This window comes from Podospora bellae-mahoneyi (assembly GCF_035222275.1).
Source record: "Podospora bellae-mahoneyi strain CBS 112042 chromosome 1 map unlocalized CBS112042p_1, whole genome shotgun sequence".
Lineage (NCBI taxonomy): Eukaryota > Fungi > Ascomycota > Sordariomycetes > Sordariales > Podosporaceae > Podospora > Podospora bellae-mahoneyi.
Window position 1 is genome coordinate 6,805,509 of NW_026946359.1, and position 17,554 is coordinate 6,823,062.

Sequence of the window (17,554 nt, forward strand, 5' to 3'; positions counted from 1 at the left end):
AATATTATTTTTAAATAAGGTTATCCTTTAATCGTAATAATAAATAGCGAATTTAAATTTAAAAAGGAAGTTATTAAAATTTTAAAAAGGCTAAGGGTTTTCCGAATAATAATCTTATTTTATAATATAAAAGTAAATAGAGTAACGGAATTTAATTATATTTTAATTATATTAATATTAATAAAAATAATAAATAAGATAGAAAAAAAATAAAAATAATAATTTTTTTATATATTATTTATTAATAAAATTACGATATAAAGTATTTATAAATATAATATTTTTTATTTAATATATAGGTTTAACTTTATTATATTAATCGAAAAAAATATATTATTATAAAAAGTTATTTAATAGGAAAAAATTAATTTTAATAGATTAAAAAAATATTAAAAGGAAAAGATAATTATAGATTTAATAAAAATAAAGGTAAAATTATTAAAATCTTAAAAAATAAATTTTATTTTAATAATTAAAAAGATTAATATAGTAAAATAAAAAGCTATAGTAAAAAAAAATAAGAAAGAGATTTATAATATTAAATTTAAGAGTAATATAATTAAAAAAAAGAATTTAATATTAATATATAAAATAAATAAAAAATTAAATATAAATATAGTAAAGAAATTATAATACCGTTAGGATAGCCCTTTTAAAATAAAAAAAGTTAAACCGGATAATATTTATTATTTCTTAAAAATATTAAATAAAATATTATTATAAACTTTTTATATATTAAATAAAATAAAAAAGTTTTTTAAGTTAAAAAATATATATATAAATAAAAAAAATATAAATATATAATTAAAATTAAAGAAAATTTAATAAATATCCGAAAGTAAAATAAAAAAAAATATAAATATAATAAAAAATAAAAATAAAGAAAAAAAAAATAATAAAAAAAATATTAAAGAAAATAATAATTAAAGGGAAAATTAAAATAAAATAAAAAAATATTAAAGTATAAAGGAAATTTAAAAAAAGAAAAAATATAAAGATAATTTTAAAGAAAGATAAACTAAAAGACTTTTTAAAGTAATTAAAGAAAGGTAATAACGAAAAAATTATAATTATTATTTTTTAAAAGGATATTAAAGTTTATATTATAAAAATAAAATTATTAAAGTTATTTATTTTTAAAGGAAGGAAAGATATTAAAAAAAGTAATTAATTAAAATAAAAATTATTATATTAAATTTTATTTTTATTTTTTTTTTATTATTTTTTTCTTTATTCGTTTTTTTTTTTATACCCTCCCTTCTAATTTAAAAAAATAAATAACTATTCTTTCTTTTTTTTTTCTTTTTCTTTTTATTTATTTACTATTTTTTAAACTTTTTATATTTAGCCCGCTATTTTTTTTACTCCCGGTCCTAATTAATTCCTTTATTATTAAGGATTAAATTTATAGTATTACGATTTAACTTCGATAATTTATTATTATTAAAATCTTTAAAGTAATAATTATCTTTATTAATATTAAATTATAAATAATAAATATTTTTATATTAATAATTCCTATATTTTTAATTAAAATCCTTTTTTCTTATATAATTAAAATATTTTAATTTTAATATTATTAAAAAACGTTATAAAAAATTAATAATAATTTTAATCGTATTTATTATATAAATTAATATAATTAAATCTTATATATTAATATTAAACTAAATATAATTAAAAAAATAATATTTATAATAATTTAATAACTTAAATAAATAAATTTTTAAAATAATAAACCTATTTAATAATTTCGAATAATTAATATTCGAAAAATTATTTATTAAACCGTTTAATAAAAACCTATTTAACGAAATTAATCGATAATATTTTAAAAATATAATTAATAATAATTTTATTTATATTAATATTTTTAAAAAATATTTATTATTTTTTTTTATTTCCTTTCTTTATTAAATTAAAAAGGAATTACTTAAGGTAAAGGGAAGTAATTATATAATCGGGATTTAAAAAAGAAATTTTTAAATATTAAAAAGTAGTTTAATAAAAAAAAAATATTATAATAAATATTAATATTTTTTAATATAATAAAATTATAAATATAAATAAAATACGGAATTTAAATATATTTTTTATAAATAATATTTTAATTATTAAGAATATAAATAAAATTAATAAAATAATAAATAAGGGTAGTAAGTAAAGGCTTTTAAATAAGGTTTATAGCGACCTCGGATTAGTTATATATAATAAAGTTAAAAATTCCTTTAACCTAATTAAAAAGTTTTTTAACGAAAGAAATTATAGATATTTAAGTAGTTAGGTCGTCGACCGTTTAATTAAACGAAGTAATAGGTTTTTTTAAAGCTAAGGTTATTATAAAGAAACGGTTAATAAATATTAAAAAAAAATAAAAAATAAACGAGAAAGAAGAAAATTAATATAAATATTTATAATTAAAGGATAAAACTATATAACCGGTTTTATAAACTTTAATAATAAAGAAATTTATTAAAATATTTTTTTTTTTTTAAACGGTTTATATAATTATTTATTAATTTTATTTTATAAGCTAAATAAATAATAGAAAATAAAGGTTTACCGGAAATCTTTTTTTTTCTTTAACTTTCTTTTTTAAAAATTCTTTACTTTTCTTTTAATAACCCTTTAATTATAGATTATATTATATATTTTTTTTTTAATTTTTATAAAATAATATTATTAATATTTTTTTTAAAATCTATTTATAATATATTATAAAAAAAGTTTATTATTATTAAGAAATTTAGTTTTTTTAATAATTTTATTAAAAAAATTATTCGGAAAGTACGCTTTTAAAGTATCGATAGGGTTTATAGTTTTAGTTTTCCTATATAGTATTTTCTTTTTTTAAAATAATAATATTTTTTAATTTATTCGTTTTAGTTTTAATTTAATTAATAATCCGGGAAATTATATTATAGGAAAATAACTTAATTAAATTAATATTACTTTTATAAAGTAATTTTCGATTAATATTATTAAATATTTTTTTTTTAATTTAAAATTAATAACTTTTTTTAATCGGATTTATATTTATAATATTTATATAACTTTTTTTATTTATATAATATATAACCTTTAAAGTTAATTAAAAATTAAATAATAATTTATTAATTCGGTCCTTACTTATACTTTTTAATATTTTCTTTAAGGGATCCTTAAGCGTTATATATAAATCTTTAAAAAACCTTTAAACCCTATTATAATAAAATTATTAATATATTTTTTTTTATTTAATAATAATTATAATATTTTTAATTAATAATATTAAGTTTTTTTAATTTATATTAATAATAAAAATTATTAAATAATAAATATTTATAATATTATTATTAATATTTTATCTTATATAAATTCGTTAAAAGATTAAGAAAGGTATTAAACGGATATTATTTTTTACTTAATATTTTATATTTATTACGCTTTTTATTATAATTTTAATATAAAAGTAAAGAAGTTAATTTATAATAAATAGAGCGGGATATAAGAATATAGTTTTTAAGTTTTAAAGTATTATTATATTTACTTTTAAAAAGGAATTTTATATAGTAAAAAAAAAAATTTAATAGTAATAAAGGCTTAAAGAAGAAATTATTATTATAAAAATTATAAAACTATAAATATTATAAGGAAAAAAATAATAAAGTTATAAATAAATTACGTAAAGAGGGCTTTAGGTTATAAACCTAATTAAAAAGTATATAATAAGAAATAAAAAAGAAAGGGCTTAAAAAACTTAATAAACGCGGAAGGATTTAACTTATTTAATACCTTTTTATTTCTTTTTAAGTCCTTACTAATTTTTTATTTTATTTTACTCTTTAATTTTCCGTTAACTTTAATTATTATTATTAAAGGAAATAAATATATTATAAATTTTTTTTTTAATTATAAAAAGTTTAAACTAAATAACGTGTCGAGTAACTTTTAATAATTAAATAAAGTAATAATATTTTTTAGATTTTATACCCCGGTAATAATAAATTTATTATTTTTTTTTAAACCTATAATCGCTTAGCCCTTTATTTATAATTATTTAAAATTATTAATAATATATTTTTTACTTAATTATATACCTAGGTTTATAAAATAGGAATAAACCCCTAAAATCCTTTAAAAACGAAGGAAGGAAGTCGTTAAATTACTAGTTATAATAATTTAATAAGGACGGAGGTATATTTTAAAATCCGAAAAGTAAATATAAGCCTTTTTTTAATTAAGAGGAAAGTATTTTTTTTTATATATATATTTATTTATTAATCTATAGTAATTAAATATAAAGGGAGGTTTAGTTTAAAGTGCGGTTATAGGCCTAAAGGTATAAATAAGGAAGTAGGGCTCTCTAAGGATTCGGGGGTTTAGGGGTTATATATATAAATAGTTTACTTTAGATATTTTATTTTAAATAGATTATCGACTTTTATTTCTTCGTATTTTTACGCTTTATATACGTGTAAACAGTTCTGGCCCTCTAATTAGGCCAATCCGGTGTTTATTGTGTAGCCTGCGAGCCCACAGAGTCTTTTCTTTGTCCTACGTAAAGTGCGGCCTGCGAGCGAGCTACTATTACGCAGGAGTGTTCATTCAGAACCCAGTTTGGGACACATTTGTGGTGTTGTGGTTGTTTTTATATGTTTTCTCACCATTTCACTAGCTGGTGTAGATAAGTAGTTCTGTAATATATAATTTTATAGTTATATTTACGGTATTTCATAATTATATTAAGATATTTTATTAAATACTTTTTTAGCTATACCGAACTAATTATTAGAAGTTAGCTTTAGCTAGTATCCCTTTTAGAAGTTCTATATAGGGGTTCGTTATATATTATATACTTACTTTAACTTTATTATTGGTTTGGGGTGCGGCTATAGGCCTGAGGATATAAGTAAGGAAGTACGGCTCTCTGAGGATTCGGGGGTTCAGGGGTTATATATGTAAGCGGTCTGCTTCGGACCTTCTATTTTAAACAGATTATCGACTTTTATTTCTTCGTATTTTTGCGATTTGCATGCGTGCAGTGAAATGGTGAGAAAACACACAAAACAACCACAAAACCACAAATATACCCTCAACAGGGCTCTGAATGAACACACCTGCGTGACAGTGGTTCGCTCGCAGGCCGCACTTCACGTAGGACAAACAAAAGACTCTGTGGGCTCGCAGGCCACACAGTAAGCACCGGATTGGCCTGATCAGAGGGCCAGAACTGCCTACATGCATGCAAAGCGCAAAAATACGAAGGAATAGAAGTCGATGATCTGTTTAAAATAGAATGTCCGAAGCAGACCGCTTATATACATGACCCCTGAACCCCCGAATCCTCAGAGAGCCCCACTTCCTTACTCATACCCTCAGGCCTCTGGCCGCACCCCAAACCAGCAGTAACTAAAATGAGGTCGCAGGCTACATTACACTACCGTTGTACTGTAGCCCCAATACACTTAGTAGTGAGCTATAGATATTGTATGAGCTATTTTTGCTGCACTACACACTGTAAGTGCATTGGGCTTTAGGCTTGTATATAGATCATAGCTTTCAATAATAATTATTTCAAAATAAATAGTATTAGAATATTTAGTATAAATATTATAAAAAAGCTATTTTTGGGTAATGTTAGATAAAAACCGTAGCATAGTTTTAGATCTTTGCGTTATTATTGGTAGATGGAGCGCGTAGCGCGCTACTCCGTACTTGGCTCTAAGATAAAGAAAGAGGTTTGATATTTGAGACTAGGCGGGAGAAACTCGGGAAATTGGAAGTATCCCAAATCTTTTTCTGGACCTTCGGTAGAAAGAAGATTCGTGGATGCGACACAGTGAACCATCCCACCGTGATGTCACAGTTCCTTCCCCGCCCAACAGTTGCCAAAGGCCACTGGCCAATCAAGTGCAGCGGGTGAGCTCCAAGCAGTGCCCCACTGTCGTGGACACTCTATTCCCGACGATGTTTAGTGGACTTTTTATTGGTCGGGGGTTCCATTCTCCTTGCTTACTCACATGCACCCGGCGAAGACACGACGAGATCAACTCATACGATGTGTAACATTGAGAAAGACTGCCACTATGAAAAGAGCCAAATATGATGGCAAAGCTAACGCAGACTGCCCCCCTCCTGTTCTCGGACTTTTTGCAGTACTTCAATATCTTGTCATCATCAATCCTCATCATCATCATCTGTGTGAATACTCGAAGCTCTTGGAAGCAACCTCCACACGTGCTCTGCAGCCACGATCTCTGCTAACTCCTGGCCTGAAACAGATATCCCAACCCTCACACAACAGTTGTTTGCCGGCTGTGAACCGTAGGAAAGCTGATACCGTGAAACCATTCACTGTTCGCCAATCTTATGGCCGGACCGCTTCATGTCCGCCACCGCCTTCTTCACCACGGCAACCTCAGCCCCGAATCGAAGAAACTTCTCGATATCAACCAGGTCGATCCATTTTGGCACCAGGTTCTCTCCCTCATCCTGCGTGTCCTTATCGGGTGTCGAGGTGGAGTCACATGTGGCTGCCCAGTAGTACACCGTCTTGAAGGATGGTGACTTGGACTGAGGATCGGGGTAGGAGCATGTCCCGATGAACTCCCTGCTAACGTGGTCCCAAAGAATCTCTGGCTTCTTGTAGCCCTTGCCCTTGTTGGGGAGGGCCCTTTTCGGCAGTTGGGCTCTCGTGGGAACCTTGAGTGCCAAAGGCGTAGCCGTAAACCCGGTCTCCTCGTGCGTCTCCCTGAGGGCTGTGTCGAACCAGTGCTCTTCAATGTTCCTTCTGCCTTTCGGGAGTTGATGGATCTGAAGGCGGTTGTTCCAGATGATGAGGACCTTCGCTCTCCCAGGGTCGATTGTTACGGTGCCGCAGGATATTCCAACCTCGTGCGCCGGACTAAACGTCATGCTCATGTCAATCTGGTCCATATCCAACTGCTCATCACCCTGGCGAGCCATTATGATGGTGCTGGTGTGTGGGTAAGGTCGAGCTGGTTGCTGAAGGGGTGGTTCAAACCAAGAAGAGGTCTCGAAAGCCCAAGATGATTTGGAAAGGTTATCTTGAAGGTGCCAATTCTATCTGAGAGGTGGTCTTCTCGTGTCGATGGGCGGATTTCCCACGGCGGGCTGCTGAGACTTATATCTTATCATTTTGCTGCTCTGAGGCCGGCAGTCGGCATGAATCCGGAAGGGATGGGACGGATTCCCAAGCACACCAACCTGCGAATCTGCCTGTGGCCCAAAAAGGACGGGAGTGACATCCGACCGGTGAGCACCAAAGACATGAGAGGTACTTCAAAGACTTACAGACTGCAGCAGCAATGAAACCCCGCATGATGACGGTATTGGTGAGCAAGGGATGGAAGTTCACATTGGGCATATACATGTACTCTCACGCCAGCCCTGACCGCCGCCGACTGCGACCCAGAGACACACCCCGGCAGAAGCACAACCTCTCGGATGCAACGTGATGGTGGTGGCCGACTGGGCGGCATCGAACTCGATATGGAATTTCAGGGACTTGAGCCATTGGATCCGGAATACCATGACAGCGTCTTCCGGTGCAGAAGCGTCGCTGCACCAGGGGTTCCAGACCCGCCCTCATGCCTCGAAAGCTATAGTGGGCGCCATAGCGGAACCAACCATGTCGCTCCCTCACGATGCCCTCGTCGGAACCATCACCCCACTCACGCGTCGCCATGATATATACCAACAAGTTTCAACGATCAGCGTCAAACACCCCGGCACACCGGTGAGGATCCTGATCATGCGGCTGCTACCTTACTGGCGGTACCAGACTTTGGCCAAGCTCGGGCTTTTTACGACAAGTCAGATCACCCACGAAGGGACATCCATCACAAGCCTTGCGATGCCCTCTCTGGCAAACCTGCCGGACTGTCCGTCTGCATGTCTCTCATGCCCACCCTCCAACAGACGCCCTTGCTTCGGTCCAAGGCTGTCATAACAAACTTATCATCGGGTCAGGATACCTTTTCTGAACGCCTGGCAACGATTTGAGAGAGTCCCACCCCTCCCCCGCAATGTCCTCTGCGGGGTATGCCCGTCAGAACCTTCTTGACACCCAACCTCGAGAGGCCCCGGTGGCCCTTCCTTCGGACCTCCATCACCCCTCCGCGACTGTTGCCGTTTTCTGCGGCCTATTCGACACCACCACATGTGTCTTTGTCTCGACATGAGAGGCTCTTCTATGGTGTGGTAGACTATGGTCGCACAATCCAGGGATTTTGGAATCGGCTAACCGTGCGATGTTCACTTTGTGCCACTTCGCGTCTGATGCCTTGTAACCGCTTCACTGGGCGGCATTTGTACCCATCCGCATCGAGATGTTGTGCCACATGGTGGATGTCACGCAGGCTTAACGCTGCAACTGACTGGAGTTTCGGTACTTACTGACGTGTGACATAGTTTCTAGAAAGCTGCAGCGATCTCTTGAGTTCACACACCAATGGCATGGCTGTGTATTTCAAATCAGACCATACACGACTTCCAATGATCTGGTTTATTCAAGTGATCTGGCAACGATTTTCACTATCTTGCCTAAAGCGACAGGAGTGTGGTACGATATCATCGTCGTAGGGTAACCCGTTGGCGGAGCCCGCATATGTCACTGCCACTCAGAAGAGATGCCCGAAAGCCAAGACCAAAGCCTCCGCCCCTGGCGATGGACTTGATGGCCATGTTTTGGGTTGAGTAGGACAACCATTACGAGCCATGGTTCGAGACAAGGTACCCTTCCTCAGCACTTGTCCACTTCCTCCCCACTCGTCCTCGCCAGGGCAATCCAGACACCGATTCTTAGATGCTGCGCTATCAGGCTAATGCCAAGACTGCTCACAAACTAGATAGACATATATCGCGCTGCATAACTTCCGAAGATGTGCAAGCCAGACGATTCGACTCGGAAACTGTAACTGCTCTTGGGACTTTTGACCAAGTGTCAGACTTTTCTTGAAGCCATGATCGATCTGAAAACATTACCGGCGCCCTCTTGTCTCGAAAATAGTGCCGGACACCACCACTTTTCACGCTACCCCTCTTTCTGCCGTTTTCTCATTCTTGCGCTACCCCAGCGGCCAGTCAGAAATAGCTGCGCTCAAGCCAAACTGTGGTCCTGGTGGTAGGACAGCCTGAATATGGGCTGCACTCCTCTTCATGTCGTCGAGGCTTGAGCACGCCTTGGTTGTCTATCAGAGCATCGTCAAATATTTCTGCCGTTGCAGGATGTGTAGGACAGCTTCTCGGTAATCAACCATGTAGGTGTGCCCCTGTCTACCTCCACCATCACGGGGATTTCCCTGCCGAGCCTCTCTGTCTCTCTCTCTCTGGGTTCGCCCCGAGCCGCTGTTGACTACAGCAAGTGCCAGCTTTCTTCGCACACTCCACTTCCCCTCACTCACGGCCGAAGCGATCACGATCGATGGCAAGGATCGGAAAGCTGGGGCGGAAGCAGTACCACCCTGCCCCCCACGTGGGGCAACTGTTAGGTCCTCACGAAGCAACATGGGAAAAGATCAAACGAGAAGACAAGTTCTCGAGGGAGAAATTCCAGAGTTCCATCATGGACTATCATCATGGCCGTGTATGTACGTACGTACCGTACAGCGGCTGAACCATGCAGTCATCCAGTCACTTCCTTGCCGCGCCCCTGCGCCTGGCAGCACCAAAACCTGCAAGTTTTCTTCACCGAGGTTGCCTTCGTTCGCTTCTCGCCTCTAGATGGACCGCAACTCTGCCAGACCGGTTTCGGGAGGCGCCGCTATTGATTGCCGAGCACACACATACACACATACACACACACACACACACACACACACACACACACATGAACACAAAAGCCATCGTCACACGACGGCCAAACCGACAGCAACAAACGGGAACGAAGAAAAACAAACTGCACGAATACTATCAAAGGGAAGGTTACCCGCGAATCAACATCTAAGGATGCTTCTGCATTCAAGTGACGCCGCTGACACCATATTTTCATCATACTTTTTGGAAGGGGGAGAAATCCGGTAAGGTACAGATCGGCCTGTTACAACTACCACCACATGAACTTCCGGGTCCCTTCCCTGCTCCTGCGGCTCTTTCCCATCAGCCGACTTCTCGACGATATGGTGCTGCAAGTCCATCACAGTTTGAAGAGTGGGGGTTCAGTCCAAGTCCGCGGCCAAAAGAGCGTGCCAGTGGTATAATGTTTTCTTCAATCATTTGTCTTGATCCGTCTCTCGCTGTTTTACACCGCACTCATTGGGCAAGACCCGGTCCGTGTCTGCATGACCTCAAGGTGGCATCCTTATCCGGGGAAAGGGAAGGAAGAGACACGAACGGGGAGACAGGCTCATACATCCTGGCGAGAAGCCACAAATACGCGGAAAAGATGCCCATGGGACATGATATAGATGGTTTGTCCAATCAGGTGGGGTATTGTAATGTTTTATTTCTTTCCGCGGACATACACGGCGTGATCCGGTTGAAGGATAGGTTAGGAATGTCGTGCTGGGCGTCAACTCGGGCACCCTCTGTTCTCACGGGAGACGGGACGGCTCGCCCTTGCCAAACTTCCTGTCACCATCCAAGGCAGCTATCGGGCAGCGCTCTAGTTGGCCAGATGGGCATACTCCTTGTTGAAGGCGCGTCCGATCACCATCCGCCTGACCTCGGATGTTCCCGCTCCAATCTCATACAGCTTCGCATCCCGCAAGATTCTCGAAGCGGGCATCTCCTCCGTGTAGCCCATTCCGCCCAGGATTTGGATCGCATCCAGCGCGCACTCGGTCGCCCTTTCCGCGGCATAGAGGATGGCACCCGCGCAGTCCTGGGTGCGGATATCGGCCTGCTCGTCAACCGCCTTGGCCGTGGCATAGGTGTACGCCCTCGAGGCCTGGAGCTTGGTGTACATGTCGGCCAGCTTCCCTTGCATAAACTGGAACTGGGCGATAGGCGTGCCGAACTGCTTGCGGCCGTGGGCATAGGGCAGCGCAACGTCCAAAGCGGCCTGCATCAAGCCCAGTGGTCCAGCAGAAAGAACCAATCTCTCGAGGTCCAGTCCCTCCATCAGAACCCTAACCCCGCCGTTGACTTTGCCCAGAACGTTCTCCTTGGGGACGAAGACATTCTCAAACACGAGCTCTCCCGTGTTGGAACCCCTCATACCCATCTTGTCCAGCTTCCTCAGGCACTCGAAGCCCTCTGCCTTGTCCGTTTCGACGATGAATGCCGTGATGCCCTTTGATCCCCCATCAGGCACAGTCTTGGCGTAGACAATAACTATGTCTGCGTCTGGGCCATTGGTGATCCACATTTTGCTTCCGTTGAGGACGTAACCCCCGTCCACCTCCTTAGCCCTCGTCCGCATAGAAACAACATCACTGCCCGACCCGCTCTCACTCATGGCCAGGGCGCCAACCTTTGTCCCCGCAATCAGATCAGGCAAGAACTTTTCTTTTTGTTCCCTTGAGCCATTAAGCTGAAGCTGGTTGACGCACAGCTGGGAGTGGGCGGCGTAGGAGAGGGCGATGGACCCCGAAGCGCGGGAGAGCTCCTCCATGACGATGCAGTGGGCTTGGTAACCCAGGCCTAGGCCGCCGACGGCAGGATCGGCGGTTATACCTAGCAGACCGGCCTCTCCCAGCTTGAGCCACATGTCGGGGGGGAACTGGTTGGACTTGTCGGTTTCGGACGCGAGGGTTTCGGGGAGAGAGCGGCGGACAAATTCTTGCACCGTGGTGCGGAGTTCGGAGAGGTCGGCGGGGGTTGGGGGGGTGAAGCCCTCGGGATGTTTGGAGGAGGCATAGTGGCGGGTGGTTTGGAGGAGGTATGAGGATGTTGGTAAGGGGGTTGAGAGCGGTCTTGGGGAGCTTGTTAAGGAGGGGCAACCGAGGTTGGCTTTGGAGAGACGGCCAAACTGGCGGCGGGGAACTGAGAGGATGGCTCGGGGGGGTGCTGTGCGCAACAGCGCGCGGGACGTGGAAGGAGTTGCCATTGTTGTGATGGGGTTCAGGAGATTCAGAGCCAACGACGACGAGTATGTGCGACAGCAAGACGAGGAAGAAAAAAGTAAACGAAGACTGTAGTTCCCGGCTGACTTCTCCCTGGCTTACACGGCCATGTAAATGCCAAGGCCGCGCAACACCCCGGCAGGCATGCGGGCAGCGGCTGATAGCAAGTGCTGGAGTGCGATTGAGCTCGGCTTTCCACGGCCTAAGCCGGCCCGGCCTGTTGTGGTAAGCCCACCTTCCAGGAACGACTTGGTTTCGAGGGGGGGTTCACAAGTCGACGGACGTCAGTGATGCTGATCGTGGGCTCCGTGTCTGCCCAGGGCCGCGGTAAACCGCTGAGCCGCGTGTCTGTTTCGCTTTGCTCTCGATCCCCTACGCCAATTCTCACCCATCTTCTGCACCTGTTCTGCTTCAGTGGCTGTTCCTTTTGCGCAACAGCTCTATCCCACCATCTCCAACGTCATCGCATCTCCGTCGCAAGCATGCTCCCCCAAATATCGCGACAATTGAGTCGCCAATGCCGGCGCCCTCGCCTTCTCCGTCCAACCCCCCATCCCTCGTCACCAGGAACACCACGGTGCTGCAGCAGGACGGTAGCAACCTTCACCACCCCCCACCAATCCTCCTCCATCTCCGTCATCCCCACCGCCGTCGACCCCTCCTCCCCCGAATACCTCGAAAACACCAAGCTCATGTCTGCCGCCATGTCCCGCCTCGACTCCCTCACCCGCAAAGCTCACCAGGGCGGTCCCGCAAAGGCAAAGGAAAAGCACCTCGCCAGAAAGAAGATGCTCCCCCGCGACAGGATCACGGCTTTGATCGACCCGGGCAGCACCTTTCTTGAACTTTCCCCCCTGGCCGGTCACGAGCTCTACCCCGAGGCCGAGGTGCCGTGCGGCGGTATCATCACCGGAGTGGGTGTTGTTGAGGGAGTGGAGTGCGTAATCGTTGCCAACGACAGCACCGTCAAGGGAGGGACATACTACCCTATCACGGTCAAAAAGCATCTTCGTGCGCAGGAGGTGGCAAAGGAGAACAACCTCCCGTGCATATACCTTGTTGATTCTGGAGGAGCGAACCTGCCGCACCAGTCGGATGTGTTCCCGGACAGGGAGCATTTCGGACGGATCTTCTACAACCAGGCGAGGATGTCCGCTGCGGGGGTTCCACAGATTGCCGTGGTGATGGGGCCTTGCACTGCGGGAGGGGCGTATGTACCGGCCATGAGTGACGAGAGTATCATTGTGCAGGAGCAGGGTCACATCTTTCTTGCGGGGCCGCCGTTGGTCAAGGCGGCAACGGGGGAGGTGGTGAGCCCGGAGGAGCTGGGGGGGGGAAAGATGCATAGTAGCGTGAGTGGTGTGACGGATTACTTGGCGGTGGATGATGCCCATGCTGTTGTGCTGGCGAGGAGGTGCGTGAGTAACCTCAACTGGCCCAAGAAGACCGCACTGGTGAAGACGTATGAGGAGCCGGTGTATGATCCGGAGGAGCTGCTGGGGATTGCGAGCACCAACCTCAGAAAGCCACTGCCGATCCATGAGGTTATTGCACGGATTGTGGACGGCAGCAAGTTTAGCGAGTTCAAGAGGGACTTTGGGACCACGCTGGTGACGGGCTTCGCCGAGATTTACGGGCACAAGGTTGGCATTGTGGCCAATAACGGGATTCTGTTCAGCAGTTCGTCGCTGAAGGGGGCGCATTTCATTGAGTTGTGCTCTCAGAGGGGGATCCCGCTGGTGTTTTTGCAGAACATCAGTGGGTTCATGGTTGGTAAGGATGCGGAGAGGGAGGGGATTGCGAAGAACGGCGCGAAGCTGGTCACGGCGGTGGCGTGCGCGGATGTGCCCAAGTTTACGGTGGTGGTGGGAGGTAGTTATGGTGCGGGCAACTATGGCATGTGCGGGCGGGCGTACTCGCCGAGGTTCTTGTGGATGTGGCCGAATGCGAGGGTGGGCGTGATGGGTGGTGAGCAGCTCGCCAAGGTGATGGAGACGGTTGGGAAGGGGGTGGATGAGGGGTTGAAGGACAGGATCGAGAAAGAGAGTGATAGTGTTTTCTCGAGTGCGAGGTTGTGGGTGAGTATTTTGTTCACGATCATCGAGGTCCTGAGTCACGGAGTGCTAACATTGGGGGTCCAGGATGACGGTGTCATTCCACCACAGCATACCAGGAGATACCTAGGCCTGGGACTGAACGCCGCGATGGGAGGCAGGAACGATGTCCAGGCTGGTGCTACGAAGTTTGGTGTTTTCAGAATGTAAATGCTCGCCAGGTAAAATCATGGAGATGCTTGAGGAGCGGGCGTAGGGGAGCAAGCATGTGTTTTGGTGATATAAAGTGAAGAAGTTTTCACAAACCGAGATAACCCAATTCATTACTACCTACTTTGCCCATCTGCTTCAAAGTCGGTTGCATCGTCAACACTCTTGCTTGCCATCCTTGGACTCCTATCCATCTGCCCTGGCCACTAAACCCTCATAAATGATATGTCTGTGCTTCGTCTCGTACTGCTTGTGGATACGGCGTCACCATGGTGTTTTGACAGTTTGCATATCAGCCCTTCCCCTCACCCCTCACCCCTCACCCCCCATCCGACCAACCCCTATTTCAGGGGCAAATGTCTAGTCGAAGAGGCTGTCATCCGCGTGATTGAACAGCTTTGCAATCGACCCATCTGGGCACTTGTCGATCTGCCACGCAACAGTTCTGTTGGCCGTGTTTCAAACCCGAACGCCGTCACCGAAAGGCGAGAATTCCTCCAAGCGCACCATTCTCACAGGAAAATGTGGGCTTGAAAAGATCCAGATGCGTTATCGACAGCACCGATCTCTGATCTAGCCCTCAAGTGCGGGACTGGCGGTAGGAAAAGCTACCCCTACTTCCCCACATGGAGGCGCTTCCAGCCTTGTCGATTCCCTGTCAGATACCACCTCAGAATGGTGGGGGGCTGCGGGCAGGAGTGGTATAAACCAAGCTACCCCGCTTGGGGATATCTGAACTGGACAGGAAACACGACAAGGGATATCAGCAGAGATAAATACCATTGAAGCATCGAGAAACCAAAAGGTCTTGACATCGCCATACTTCGAGAAAGCATCAACAGTGCCAGACCAAAACACACCCATGTCCCTCCAGTCCGGAGTGCGGAGGACACTCCGCCAAGCCCTCGTCTCCACACGCCAGCATTTACACCACCAGACAACACCAAAACAGACATCACCAACATCATCCTGCCCAGTCCGGTTCTTCAGCTCCCCCCCCAGAACACCACTAAGAGACGAAGAAGGAACCTCCGGAAAAGAAGGCCAATACGCCCGAACAGACCACACCATCCAAGTTTCCTACCCCGGCCCAGCCTCCACCCAACTCCCCCCAACGGACAATCTCGTCAAAGGGATCGGCCATGGAGGTGTCCCTACACTGCCTACCTTTTCCCTCCAGGGCAAAGTAGGTGTCGTGACCGGTGGTGCGAGAGGCCTTGGGTTAGTGATGGGTCGTATGTTCTTTTTTCTTTTTCTTTTTTCAGATCCCCGCTTCCCCCCCCCACATTGTCTGATACTGACAGGGAAAACAGAAGGGATGGTCGTAAGCGGCGCCTCGCTCGCCATCGTCGACCTCAACAAGGAAGAAGCCACCAAGCAAGCCTCCCTCATCCTCGAGACTTTCAAGCGGGACAGCCCCTCTTCAGACCAAATCCCCACCATCACAGCCCACTACGCCGACGTCTCGGACCCCTCCTCGGTCCAGGCCTGCATTCAAGAGATCATTTCTGCCCACGGCAAGATCGATGGCCTTGTCACCTCGGCCGGGTTCACCGAGAACTTTGAGGCGGTTTCCTACCCTTTTGATAGGGTCCGGAAGCTGTGGGGGGTGAATGTGGACGGGACTTGGCTGTTCGCTACCGAGGTGGCGAAACATTTGATCGAGAGGGGGGCAAAAGGGAGCATGGTTTTTATTGGGAGCATGTCTGGAGCGATTGTCAATGTGCCGCAGCCGCAGGCGCCGTATAATGCGGCAAAGGCGGCCGTGAGGCATATGGCGAGCAGTCTGGCGGTGGAGTGGGCCAAGTATGGGGTGAGGGTGAATGTGATTAGTCCGGGGTATATGCTGACTGCTTTGTGAGTTTCTTTTTCTTTCCCTTTTTTCTCCTTTTTTTTTTCCTTTTTTTTTTCTTCTTTTTTTCTTCTTTTCCCTCTCTTGATATTTCGGTGGATGATGGGGATGGAAAGTCTGGATTGCTAACAGGGATGAACAATATAGGACTCAAAAGATTCTCGATGATAACCCGGATTTGAAGGAAAAGTGGACGAGCTTGATTCCGCAGGGAAAGATGGGCAAGCCCGAGGACTTGATGGGCCCGGTGACGTTTCTGCTGTCAGATGCGAGCAGCTATGTTACGGGGGCGGATTTGAGGGTTGATGGGGGGTATACCTGCACTTGAAAGGTTCATCATCCATGGAGTGGTTGAATTTGTGTCAGAGAAATGGGGATGTAGTATCATGCCATGACATGAGATAGAACAGGGGACGTTTTTAAAAGAGCGAGCATAGAAGTATGCAGCCACATTGGATTTAACCAAGTTCACTCATTTGTGTACTACTTTCTTCATGAAAGACATATTCGTGAGAGATGGACTATTGAATACAATCCGTCCGACTCCCCAGGATGGACCTCAAGCTACATAGGTGACGAGCAAGTCAATTAGAAAGTGAGGTGGGCATCTCCATAACCCCCAACACCCTCGACACCCTCAACACCCTCACCGCATCTTTACCTTTTCTTCTTCTTTTTTTTTTTCTTTTTTTCTCGGGAGAAAATACTGCTTTGAGACATGAAAAGTCCTTTGATAATGCAGTCTTGACGCACGAATGGAATCCAAAATCTCTTAGAGCCGAAAGCAAGACGCCATCACACGCTCCTCACCCAAAACCGGGCCGGTTCTGACAGGTCATATGCATCGGTTCGGTTCGGCATGGTGGGCGGCAGTCTGGGTGGTTGGTGATCAAGTCTTGACTGCAGCATCCAATGTGCACAAACGTACATCCCTTGACATGCACTATCAGACGAGCTGATATGCGATGTGAACAACTCTTTTGGATGTATCAAGGGCGACCGCACTTGTTGCAGGGGTAGTGTTAGGGTGGTGCCCAACTGTAGGGAGATCAACTGACACGTAATAGTTTTGGCAAAAGAGGTACGTACCAACACCAATGCGGTGTTCCCTTTACCCCAAAAACCAGAGAAGAAACAAAGCTTGATCATCTGATCTCCTGTGTGTCACCTTGTGGCATTCTGGGTTCCATGGCACACAAAAGGCACAACAAACACATCGAGACGCTCACAAACACAGCCTCGGCCAAAGAATATGAACACTCCTTCGCCTCCTTCCTCTCCGAGAGAGGAAATGAAAAAGAAATTACTCTCGAGCTCGCCATGGCGCAATGAACCAATGGATCAAGGTCATGTCCCATCACAAGACTGGTTCCCCGCAAAAGCTGGGCAGACCAGAAGATCCCGGACCAGGGGTTTGACGAGAAGACTGT

At 42.9% G+C, this 17,554-nt stretch overlaps 4 protein-coding genes across 4 annotated transcripts; 2 read left to right on the forward strand and 2 right to left on the reverse strand.

The window, feature by feature from the left end:
• Nucleotides 1-6,016: 6,016 nt before the first annotated feature.
• On the forward strand, nucleotides 6,017-14,272 carry MCCC2 (Methylcrotonoyl-CoA carboxylase beta chain, mitochondrial; the record flags this gene model as incomplete). The annotated part of the gene is given in 6 exon segments (XM_062875293.1): nucleotides 6,017-6,202; nucleotides 6,264-7,257; nucleotides 7,306-8,736; nucleotides 8,853-9,796; nucleotides 9,807-14,086; nucleotides 14,150-14,272. 2 exon segments carry the CDS (start codon nucleotides 12,299-12,301, stop codon nucleotides 14,270-14,272), a joined length of 1,911 nt encoding a protein of 636 aa, XP_062738537.1. The 5' UTR covers nucleotides 6,017-6,202; nucleotides 6,264-7,257; nucleotides 7,306-8,736; nucleotides 8,853-9,796; nucleotides 9,807-12,298.
• On the reverse strand, nucleotides 6,334-6,948 carry QC761_120090 (uncharacterized protein; the record flags this gene model as incomplete). Its single annotated transcript, XM_062875291.1, has 1 exon — nucleotides 6,334-6,948. The coding sequence occupies one exon, from the start codon at nucleotides 6,946-6,948 to the stop codon at nucleotides 6,334-6,336; it is 615 nt and encodes a 204-aa protein (XP_062738538.1).
• QC761_120100 (uncharacterized protein) lies at nucleotides 10,607-11,992 on the reverse strand (the record flags this gene model as incomplete). Its single annotated transcript, XM_062875292.1, has 1 exon — nucleotides 10,607-11,992. The coding sequence occupies one exon, from the start codon at nucleotides 11,990-11,992 to the stop codon at nucleotides 10,607-10,609; it is 1,386 nt and encodes a 461-aa protein (XP_062738539.1).
• Nucleotides 14,273-15,134: 862 nt separating the features above from the next.
• Nucleotides 15,135-16,631, forward strand: QC761_120120 (uncharacterized protein; the record flags this gene model as incomplete). Its single annotated transcript, XM_062875294.1, has 3 exons — nucleotides 15,135-15,507; nucleotides 15,586-16,129; nucleotides 16,272-16,631. 3 exons carry the CDS (start codon nucleotides 15,135-15,137, stop codon nucleotides 16,450-16,452), a joined length of 1,098 nt encoding a protein of 365 aa, XP_062738540.1. The 3' UTR covers nucleotides 16,453-16,631.
• Nucleotides 16,632-17,554: the final 923 nt, after the last annotated feature.